Source organism: Cetorhinus maximus, unplaced genomic scaffold (genome assembly GCF_964194155.1).
Source record: "Cetorhinus maximus unplaced genomic scaffold, sCetMax3.hap1.1 HAP1_SCAFFOLD_2085, whole genome shotgun sequence".
NCBI lineage: Eukaryota > Metazoa > Chordata > Chondrichthyes > Lamniformes > Cetorhinidae > Cetorhinus > Cetorhinus maximus.
This window is the reverse complement of record NW_027598025.1, coordinates 26632-37672: the sequence shown is the minus strand read 5'-3', so window position 1 is coordinate 37672 and position 11041 is coordinate 26632. Positions and strand designations below refer to the sequence as shown.

The 11041-nt window shown below is 61.6% G+C and overlaps 1 protein-coding gene and 1 long non-coding RNA gene across 2 annotated transcripts; both read right to left on the bottom strand.

The window, feature by feature from the left end:
• Positions 1-2035: 2035 nt before the first annotated feature.
• Positions 2036-2209, bottom strand: LOC144676971 (uncharacterized). The gene is made up of 2 exons (XR_013575457.1): positions 2133-2209; positions 2036-2090 (listed from the first exon to the last, which is right to left on the bottom strand). It is a non-coding gene; the product is annotated as an uncharacterized LOC144676971 (long non-coding RNA).
• A 443-nt stretch (positions 2210-2652) lies between these two features.
• LOC144676972 (type 1 phosphatidylinositol 4,5-bisphosphate 4-phosphatase-like) lies at positions 2653-10641 on the bottom strand. The gene is made up of 5 exons (XM_078537237.1): positions 10634-10641; positions 10210-10315; positions 8474-8526; positions 4822-4912; positions 2653-2796 (listed from the first exon to the last, which is right to left on the bottom strand). Exons 1-5 carry the CDS (start codon positions 10639-10641, stop codon positions 2653-2655), a joined length of 402 nt encoding a protein of 133 aa, XP_078393363.1.
• Positions 10642-11041: the final 400 nt, after the last annotated feature.

The following is an 11041-nucleotide window of genomic DNA, read 5'->3' as shown; positions in this document are numbered from 1 at the left end:
GAGAGTGGTGGTCAGTTTGATGGGGGGGGAGGGGGACGGAGAGTGGTGGTCAGTTTGAAGGGGGGGAGGGGAGAGGGACGGTGAGTGGTGGTCAGTTTGATGGGGGGAGGGGGACGGAGAGTGGTGGTCAGTTTGAAGAGGGGGGAGGGGGACGGTGAGTGGTGGTCAGTTTGGTGGGGGGGGGAGGGGGACAGTGAGTGGTGGTCAATTTGAAGGGTGGGGGGGGGAGGGGGACGGAGAGTGGTGGTCAGTTTGAAGGGGGGGGAGGGGGACGGAGAGTGGTGGTCAGTTTGAAGGGGGGGAGGGGAGAGGGACGGAGAGTGGTGGTCAGTTTGAAGGGGGGGGGATGGGGACGGAGAGTGGTGGTCAGTTTGAAGGGGGGGAGGGGAGAGGGACGGAGAGTGGTGGTCAGTTTGAAGGGGGGGGAGGGGAGAGGGACGGTGAGTGGTGGTCAGTTTGATGGGGGGAGGGGGACGGAGAGTGGTGGTCAGTTTGACGGGGGGAGAGGGGGACGGTGAGTGGTGGTCAGTTTGAAGGGGGGGAGGGGGACGGTGAGTGGTGGTCAGTTTGATGGGGGGAGGGGGACGGAGAGTGGTGGTCAGTTTGAAGGGGGGGGAGGGGGACGGAGAGTGGTGGTCAGTTTGAAGGGGGGGAGGGGAGAGGGACGGAGAGTGGTGGTCAGTTTGAAGGGGGGGGAGGGGAGAGGGACGGTGAGTGGTGGTCAGTTTGATGGGGGGAGGGGGACGGAGAGTGGTGGTCAGTTTGACGGGGGGAGAGGGGGACGGTGAGTGGTGGTCAGTTTGAAGGGGGGGAGGGGGACGGTGAGTGGTGGTCAGTTTGATGGGGGGAGGGGGACGGAGAGTGGTGGTCAGTTTGAAGGGGGGGGAGGGGGACGGAGAGTGGTGGTCAGTTTGAAGGGGGGGAGGGGAGAGGGACGGAGAGTGGTGGTCAGTTTGAAGGGGGGGGAGGGGAGAGGGACGGTGAGTGGTGGTCAGTTTGATGGGGGGAGGGGGACGGAGAGTGGTGGTCAGTTTGACGGGGGGAGAGGGGGACGGTGAGTGGTGGTCAGTTTGAAGGGGGGGAGGGGGACGGTGAGTGGTGGTCAGTTTGATGGGGGGAGGGGGACGGAGAGTGGTGGTCAGTTTGAAGGGGTGGAGGGGGACGGAGAGTGGTGGTCAGTTTGATGGGGGGGAGGGGGACGGTGAGTGGTGGTCAGTTTGATGGGGGGGTAGGGGGACGGTGAGTAGTGGTCAGTTTGATGGGGGGGAGGGGGACGGTGAGTAGTGGTCAGTTTGATGGGGGAGGAGGGGGACGGTGAGTAGTGGTCAGTTTGATGGGGGGGGAGGGGGACGGAGAGTGGTGGTCAGTTTGAAGGGGGGGAGGGGGACGGTGAGTAGTGGTCAGTTTGATGGGGGGGGAGGGGGACGGTGAGTAGTGGTCAGTTTGATGGGGGGAGGGGGACGGAGAGTGGTGGTCAGTTTGAAGGGGGGGAGGGGGACGGTGAGTAGTGGTCAGTTTGATGGGGGGGGAGGGGGACGGTGAGTGGTGGTCAGTTTGACGGGGGGAGAGGGGGACGGTGAGTGGTGGTCAGTTTGAAGGTGGGGGGGAGGGGGACGATGAACCCCGATTGCATTCAGCGCCTGTGCTGAGGGTGGGAGACGGCATCTCTCGCTGCCCCCAGGGTACCAGACAGAGGTCAAGCGGGGGTTTAACTAATCGACACTGACACGGTGAGGGTCTCACGTCAGAGACAGCGAGCGCAGAGTTTCTGAAGCTGGTCCCAGACCGACAAGTCATGTTTTCATCTACTGCGGTGTCTAGCGGCCAGACCAGGAGATGGGGGCGGAGATGAGTCCAGCAGCTGGGTCCAGGCTGAGCGAGGACTCACAAGGAAAACTCCCCTCTCAACGTTAGTTATTAATGAGAACGGAGCATCAAGATCGAGGGCAGCAGGACAGGAAACGGGTCTTACTGGGCACAGAGACAGGGTCTGTAGTGAGAGGGTGTGTTACTGGGACATAGACAGGGTCTGTAGTGAGAGGGGGTGTTACTGGGCACAGAGACAGGGTCTGTAGTGAGAGGGGACGTTACTGGGACACAGAGACAGGGTCTGTAGTGAGAGGGGACTTTACTGGGACACACAGACAGGGTCTGTAGTGAGAGGGGGTGTTACTGGAGAGAGAAAGAGAGAGGAGAGAGAGAGAGGAGAGAGAGAGGAGAGAGAGAGATGGTGAGAGAGAGTGAGAAAGAGGAGACAGAGAGAGAGATGGTGAGAGAAGGAGAGAGAGAGATTGTGAGAGAGAGACATAGAGGGAGACAGAGAGAGAGATGGAGAGAGAGGGAGAGAGAGAGAGGTGAGAGAGAGGGAGAGAGAGAGAGATGGTGAGAGAGAGGGAGAGAGTGGGAGACAGAGAGATGGTGAGAGAGATTGAGACAGAGACAGAGAGAGAGATGGTGAGAGAGATTGATAGAGAGAGATGGTGAGAGAGATTGAGAGAGAGAGAGACAGAGATGGTGAGAGAGATTGAGAGACAGTGAGCGAGAGAGATGGTGAGAGTGATTGAGAGAGAGAGAGACAGAGAGATGGTGAGAGAGATTGAGAGAGAGGGAGACAGAGTGAGAGATGGTGAGAGAGATTGAGAGAGAGGGAAGTCAGGAGTAGTTCTGGATGGGGTGACTGATCTTTAAACAGCTCCAGTAACAGGCACGAGCCAGACAGCAGACGGACAGGATAACCAGCACAACCCAGCCCGCATAGATCCCGTGGTACTCCTCAGCATGTTTCCAAGTGGCAGCCTGGGGAAGGCACAGACAGACAGGCAGAGGGGTTAATATCCCGAACAGACAGACGGACAGACAGACGGACAGAGGGGTTAATATCCCAGACAGAGGGGTTAATGCCCCAGACAGACAGGCGGAGGGGTTAATATCCCAGGCAGACAGGCGGAGGGGTTAATATCCCAGACAGGCAGACAGACAGGCGGAGGGGTTAATATCACAGACAGGCAGGCAGACAGACAGGCAGGCGGAGGGGTTAATATTCCAGACAGGCAGACAGGCAGGCAGACAGACAGACAGGCGGAGGGGTTAATATCCCAGACAGGCAGGCAGACAGACGGGCGGAGGGGTTAATATCCCAGACAGACAGGCGGAGGGGTTAATATCCCAGACAGGCAGACAGACAGACAGACAGGCGGAGGGGTTAATATCCCAGACAGGCAGACAGGCAGACATACAGGCGGAGGGGGTTAATATCCCAGACAGGCAGGCAGGCAGACAGACAGGCGGAGGGGTTAATATCCCAGACAGGCGGACAGACGGACAGACGGACAGACGGACAGACGGACAGACGGACAGACGGACAGACGGACAGACGGACAGACGGGTTAATATCCCAGACAGGCAGGCAGACAGGCAGAGGGGTCAATATCCCAGACAGGCAGGCAGACAGGCAGAGGGGTCAATATCCCAGACAGGCAGGCAGACAGGCAGAGGGGTCAATATCCCAGACAGGCAGGCAGACAGGCAGAGGGGTCAATATCCCAGACAGGCAGAGGGGTCAATATCCCAGACAGGCAGAGGGGTCAATATCCCAGACAGGCAGAGGGGTCAATATCCCAGACAGGCAGAGGGGTCAATATCCCAGACAGGCAGAGGGGTCAATATCCCAGACAGGCAGAGGGGTCAATATCCCAGACAGGCAGAGGGGTCAATATCCCAGACAGGCAGAGGGGTCAATATCCCAGACAGGCAGAGGGGTCAATATCCCAGACAGGCAGAGGGGTCAATATCCCAGACAGGCAGAGGGGTCAATATCCCAGACAGGCAGAGGGGTCAATATCCCAGACAGGCAGAGGGGTCAATATCCCAGACAGGCAGAGGGGTCAATATCCCAGACAGGCAGAGGGGTCAATATCCCAGACAGGCAGAGGGGTCAATATCCCAGACAGGCAGAGGGGTCAATATCCCAGACAGGCAGAGGGGTCAATATCCCAGACAGGCAGAGGGGTCAATATCCCAGACAGGCAGAGGGGTCAATATCCCAGACAGGCAGAGGGGTCAATATCCCAGACAGGCAGAGGGGTCAATATCCCAGACAGGCAGAGGGGTCAATATCCCAGACAGGCAGAGGGGTCAATATCCCAGACAGGCAGAGGGGTCAATATCCCAGACAGGCAGAGGGGTCAATATCCCAGACAGGCAGAGGGGTCAATATCCCAGACAGGCAGAGGGGTCAATATCCCAGACAGGCAGAGGGGTCAATATCCCAGACAGGCAGAGGGGTCAATATCCCAGACAGGCAGAGGGGTCAATATCCCAGACAGGCAGAGGGGTCAATATCCCAGACAGGCAGAGGGGTCAATATCCCAGACAGGCAGAGGGGTCAATATCCCAGACAGGCAGAGGGTCAATATCCCAGACAGGCAGAGGGGTCAATATCCCAGACAGGCAGAGGGGTCAATATCCCAGACAGGCAGAGGGGTCAATATCCCAGACAGGCAGAGGGGTCAATATCCCAGACAGGCAGAGGGGTCAATATCCCAGACAGGCAGAGGGGTCAATATCCCAGACAGGCAGAGGGGTCAATATCCCAGACAGGCAGAGGGGTCAATATCCCAGACAGGCAGAGGGGTCAATAACCCAGACAGGCAGAGGGGTCAATAACCCAGACAGGCAGAGGGGTCAATAACCCAGACAGGCAGAGGGGTCAATAACCCAGACAGGCAGACAGGCAGAGGGGTTAATATCCCAGGCGGACGGGGGGGTTAATATCCCGGACGGAGTGGTTGGGCGGGGGAACATGACTGATCGGATACTCACTGTGACCCCGGCAGCCACAATGGCGAACAGCAATCCCACGGCGAATATCCACATGCAGCGCTTCCGAGGGTATTGACGACCTATCGAGGAGCTGAGGGAAACGAGAAAAGAGGGAGGAGTTAGAGGCGCAGACAGGCAGAGAGAGGGGCGCAGACAGGCAGAGAGAGGGGCGCAGACAGGCAGAGAGAGGGGCGCAGACAGGCAGAGAGAGGGGCGCAGACAGGCAGAGAGGGGGGCGCAGACAGGCAGAGAGGGGGGCGCAGACAGGCAGAGAGAGGGGCGCAGACAGGCAGAGAGAGGGGCGCAGACAGGCAGAGAGAGGGGCGCAGACAGGCAGAGAGAGGGGCGCAGACAGGCAGAGAGAGGGGCGCAGACAGGCAGAGAGAGGGGCGCAGACAGGCAGAGAGAGGGGCGCAGACAGGCAGAGAGAGGGGCGCAGACAGGCAGAGAGAGGGGCGCAGACAGGCAGAGAGAGGGGCGCAGACAGGCAGAGAGAGGGGCGCAGACAGGCAGAGAGAGGGGCGCAGACAGGCAGAGAGAGGGGCGCAGACAGGCAGAGAGAGGGGCGCAGACAGGCAGAGAGAGGGGCGCAGACAGGCAGAGAGAGGGGCGCAGACAGGCAGAGAGAGGGGCGCAGACAGGCAGAGAGAGGGGCGCAGACAGGCAGAGAGAGGGGCGCAGACAGGCAGAGAGAGGGGCGCAGACAGGCAGAGAGAGGGGCGCAGACAGGCAGAGAGAGGGGCGCAGACAGGCAGAGAGAGGGGCGCAGACAGGCAGAGAGAGGGGCGCAGACAGGCAGAGAGAGGGGCGCAGACAGGCAGAGAGAGGGGCGCAGACAGGCAGAGAGAGGGGCGCAGACAGGCAGAGAGAGGGGCGCAGACAGGCAGAGAGAGGGGCGCAGACAGGCAGAGAGAGGGGCGCAGACAGGCAGAGAGAGGGGCGCAGACAGGCAGAGAGAGGGGCGCAGACAGGCAGAGAGAGGGGCGCAGACAGGCAGAGAGAGGGGCGCAGACAGGCAGAGAGAGGGGCGCAGACAGGCAGAGAGAGGGGCGCAGACAGGCAGAGAGAGGGGCGCAGACAGGCAGAGAGGGGGGCGCAGACAGGCAGAGAGAGGGGCGCAGACAGGCAGAGAGGGGGGCGCAGACAGGCAGAGAGAGGGGCGCAGACAGGCAGAGAGAGGGGCGCAGACAGGCAGAGAGAGGGGCGCAGACAGGCAGAGAGAGGGGCGCAGACAGGCAGAGAGAGGGGCGCAGACAGGCAGAGAGAGGGGCGCAGACAGGCAGAGAGAGGGGCGCAGACAGGCAGAGAGAGGGGCGCAGACAGGCAGAGAGAGGGGCGCAGACAGGCAGAGAGAGGGGCGCAGACAGGCAGAGAGAGGGGCGCAGACAGGCAGAGAGAGGGGCGCAGACAGGCAGAGAGAGGGGCGCAGACAGGCAGAGAGAGGGGCGCAGACAGGCAGAGAGAGGGGCGCAGACAGGCAGAGAGAGGGGCGCAGACAGGCAGAGAGAGGGGCGCAGACAGGCAGAGAGAGGGGCGCAGACAGGCAGAGAGAGGGGCGCAGACAGGCAGAGAGAGGGGCGCAGACAGGCAGAGAGAGGGGCGCAGACAGGCAGAGAGAGGGGCGCAGACAGGCAGAGAGAGGGGCGCAGACAGGCAGAGAGAGGGGCGCAGACAGGCAGAGAGAGGGGCGCAGACAGGCAGAGAGAGGGGCGCAGACAGGCAGAGAGAGGGGCGCAGACAGGCAGAGAGAGGGGCGCAGACAGGCAGAGAGAGGGGCGCAGACAGGCAGAGAGAGGGGCGCAGACAGGCAGAGAGAGGGGCGCAGACAGGCAGAGAGAGGGGCGCAGACAGGCAGAGAGAGGGGCGCAGACAGGCAGAGAGAGGGGCGCAGACAGGCAGAGAGAGGGGCGCAGACAGGCAGAGAGAGGGGCGCAGACAGGCAGAGAGAGGGGCGCAGACAGGCAGAGAGAGGGGCGCAGACAGGCAGAGAGAGGGGCGCAGACAGGCAGAGAGAGGGGCGCAGACAGGCAGAGAGAGGGGCGCAGACAGGCAGAGAGAGGGGCGCAGACAGGCAGAGAGAGGGGCGCAGACAGGCAGAGAGAGGGGCGCAGACAGGCAGAGAGAGGGGCGCAGACAGGCAGAGAGAGGGGCGCAGACAGGCAGAGAGAGGGGCGCAGACAGGCAGAGAGAGGGGCGCAGACAGGCAGAGAGAGGGGCGCAGACAGGCAGAGAGAGGGGCGCAGACAGGCAGAGAGAGGGGCGCAGACAGGCAGAGAGAGGGGCGCAGACAGGCAGAGAGAGGGGCAGAGACAGGCAGAGAGAGGGGCGCAGACAGGCAGAGAGAGGGGCGCAGACAGGCAGAGAGAGGGGCGCAGACAGGCAGAGAGAGGGGCGCAGACAGGCAGAGAGAGGGGCGCAGACAGGCAGAGAGAGGGGCGCAGACAGGCAGAGAGAGGGGCGCAGACAGGCAGAGAGAGGGGCGCAGACAGGCAGAGAGAGGGGCGCAGACAGGCAGAGAGAGGGCGCAGACAGGCAGAGAGAGGGGCGCAGACAGGCAGAGAGAGGGGCGCAGACAGGCAGAGAGAGGGGCGCAGACAGGCAGAGAGAGGGGCGCAGACAGGCAGAGAGAGGGGCGCAGACAGGCAGAGAGAGGGGCGCAGACAGGCAGAGAGAGGGGCGCAGACAGGCAGAGAGAGGGGCGCAGACAGGCAGAGAGAGGGGCGCAGACAGGCAGAGAGAGGGGCGCAGACAGGCAGAGAGAGGGGCGCAGACAGGCAGAGAGAGGGGCGCAGACAGGCAGAGAGAGGGGCGCAGACAGGCAGAGAGAGGGGCGCAGACAGGCAGAGAGAGGGGCGCAGACAGGCAGAGAGAGGGGCGCAGACAGGCAGAGAGAGAGGCGCAGACAGGCAGAGAGAGAGGCGCAGACAGGCAGAGAGAGAGGCGCAGACAGGCAGAGAGAGAGGCGCAGACAGGCAGAGAGAGAGGCGCAGACAGGCAGAGAGAGAGGCGCAGACAGGCAGAGAGAGAGGCGCAGACAGGCAGAGAGAGAGGCGCAGACAGGCAGAGAGAGAGGCGCAGACAGGCAGAGAGAGAGGCGCAGACAGGCAGAGAGAGAGGCGCAGACAGGCAGAGAGAGAGGCGCAGACAGGCAGAGAGAGAGGCGCAGACAGGCAGAGAGAGAGGCGCAGACAGGCAGAGAGAGAGGCGCAGACAGGCAGAGAGAGAGGCGCAGACAGGCAGAGAGAGAGGCGCAGACAGGCAGAGAGAGAGGCGCAGACAGGCAGAGAGAGAGGCGCAGACAGGCAGAGAGAGAGGCGCAGACAGGCAGAGAGAGAGGCGCAGACAGACAGAGAGAGAGGCGCAGACAGACAAAGAGAGAGGCGCAGACAGACAAAGAGAGAGGCGCAGACAGACAAAGAAGAGACAGACAGACAAAGAGAGAGACAGACAGACAAAGAGAGAGACAGACAGACAAAGTGAGAGACAGACAGACAAAGAGAGAGAGAGAGACGTGCCAGGCAGCAGGGGGGAGGGAGGGTGAGCGACCCCGGACATCAGGGGCCCTCAGTCCCCGAGAGGTGCGGGCAGTGCACGGGAAGCAGTCCGGTTCCTGTGGGAAAAGGTGCACACCAGGGACCGGAGTTATACTTACACACGGCGGCAGTGCGGACACCGGGCTAACGTTCTGTCTGTGAACTCCCTCCACTGCAAAAAAATACACAAAAGGAGGGGGTGTCACCAACGCCTGGGTGCGATGCTGCGTCCCCTGTGAAACTCTCTCCCTGGTCACCAAGAAACCTTAAACGATGGCTGCCTAGCGTCACCTGAAGTTTATACCCCTCCGAGGCAGTCGATCTTCTCGTTGACCCCCCCCAGTGGCGAGAAGAAGCTCCCAACTCCTCAAACCTGGGAGGGCGGCCGGCTCAACTCCGAGCAGCCAGTGAAGGGGCTGGTTTTCCCCTCTGCCTCCGTGGCTCCCAGCGGAGCTTGTCCCCAAAATCACGGCTGATTGGCTGGGGAAGGCATCCAGGCTGGCTTCGCTCGCACCGCCCACCAGCAGCACCGGTAAAGCCAAAGGGTGGGGAGGGGGGGGCCTGCACTCTCACCTCGGAGCTGCTGTACCTGCTGAAAAGGCAGACGCCCGCCCATCGGCTGTAGAAGCCATCACAGCTGCTGAACGCAAACCTTCACTCCCCAGGCAAACGACAGTTCCACCGCAAGTGATGGGCCCACGGCTGTATCTTTCACAGGCCCATCTGAAACCCTCGCGTCTTTCTATCTGTATTTTAATTACTTATCACGTTCACTTACATAGGTTACAGCAGCAAAACTCAACTCATCATGTTCCAATCAAAATGCTCACGCCCACACACACACTCGCGCGCGCAAACACGCCATCGCCCTCAGACGCACGCGTGCGCACACACGCACACACGCCATCGCCCTCAGGTGCGCACGCACACGCCATTGCCCTCAGGCGCACGCGTGTGCACACACGCACACACACGCCATCGCCCTCAGGCGCGCACGCACACGCCATTGCCCTCAGGCGCGCACACGTGCGCACTCGCACGCGCACACAGACACTCATGACCTCGCACACTCGCGCCCTCACACACATGCGCCCTCAGGCACCCACACACTCCCACGCGCGTGCACACACTCGCGCCCTCGCACACACGCGCACTCGCGCGCACACACACTCGCGCCCTCGCACACATGCGCCCTCACGCATGCACACACTCGCGCCCTCGCACTCACGCGCCCTCGCACACGCGCCCTCGCACTCACGCGCCCTCGCACACGCGCCCTCAGGCGCGCACACACACCCGCCCTCAGGCGCGCACACACACACTCGCGCCCTCGCGCGCCCTCACGCGTGCACACACTCGCGCCCTCGCGCGCCCTCGCACTCACGCGCCCTCAGGCGCGCACACACACCCGCCCTCGCACCCACACACTCGCGCCCTCGCACACATGCGCCCTCACGCGTGCACACACTCGCGCCCTCGCACACACGCGCCCTCGCACGCACACACTCGCGCCTTCGCACCCTCACGCGCGCACACACACACTCGCGCCCTCGCACGCGCGCACACTCTCGCGCCCTGGCACACGCGTCCTCAGGCGCGCACACACACACCCGCCCTCGCGCGCACACACGCGCCCTCACACACATGCGCCACACGCGCCCACACACTCACGCGCCCTCAGGCGCGTGCGCACACACACCCACCCTCACACGCGCGCGCACACTCGCGCCCTCGCGCACACACACCCGCCCTCACGCGCACAAGACATCACGTGCACCCTCACACACGCCCTCGAGTGCCTGTGCACTAAATGGACAAGGACCCCACCCTGCCCAGGACAGAAGGGGCAACTCACCAGGAATGTGTTTCTGCAGTGCCCACAGATGACCCGAATCCCGGACGGGGGAGGTTCTGGGCTGCTCGGGCCGGGGTGAATGGGTCCAAGGTTAATGATCCTCTTGCTGTTCGTGTATATTAATGATCATAATAGAAAAATAATATCAAAAAGACAAGAGATCAGAGAAAGATCACAGACTCACAGGGCACAAACCAGAGAAAATACACACGGTCAGGCCATTCAGCCCCTCTCCTCCAGCCTGTTACACAGGAACAGGAGGAGGCCATTCAGCCCCTCTCCTCGAGCCTGTTACACAGGAACAGGAGGAGGCCATTCAGCCCCTCTCCTCGAGCCTGTTACACAGGAACAGGAGGAGGCCATTCAGCCTCGGACGGAGTGCAAATCCTGGAACCTCTGCCTACGATCAGAGGAAGGTGACCACCAGGACATGATCAGCAGACAAACCCACTCTCTCCAGGGCAGGTCACAATCTTCGGGAAAAATCAGAGGCTGCTAGTCAAATCCCACCCACCCAGCAAAAACCAGACAGTGATCGAATAAAAATATCTCAACAGACTGGTGTCTCTCAGTCCCTCTCTCTCTCAGGGAGATATCTGTACACTGACTGGTGTCTCTCAGACCCCTCTCTCTCTCAGGGAGATATCTGTACACTGACTGGTGTCTCTCAGTCCCTCTCTCTCTCAGGGAGATATCTGTACACTGACTGGTGTCTCTCAGTCCCTCTCTCTCTCAGGGTGATATCTGTACACTGACTGGCGTCTCTCAGTCCCCTCTCTCTCTCTCTCAGGGAGATATCTGTACACTGACTGGTGTCTCTCAGTCCCTCTCT

Excerpts from the sequence above, each read along its gene's own strand:
- LOC144676972 (XM_078537237.1), bottom strand. Across the intron at positions 8,527-10,209 it reads ACTGCAGAAACACATTCCTG|TGGAGGGAGTTCACAGACAG; the intron begins GTGAGTTGCCCC and ends ATTTTTTTGCAG. Across the intron at positions 4,913-8,473 it reads TGTCCGCACTGCCGCCGTGT|CTCCTCGATAGGTCGTCAAT; the intron begins GTAAGTATAACT and ends CGTTTCCCTCAG.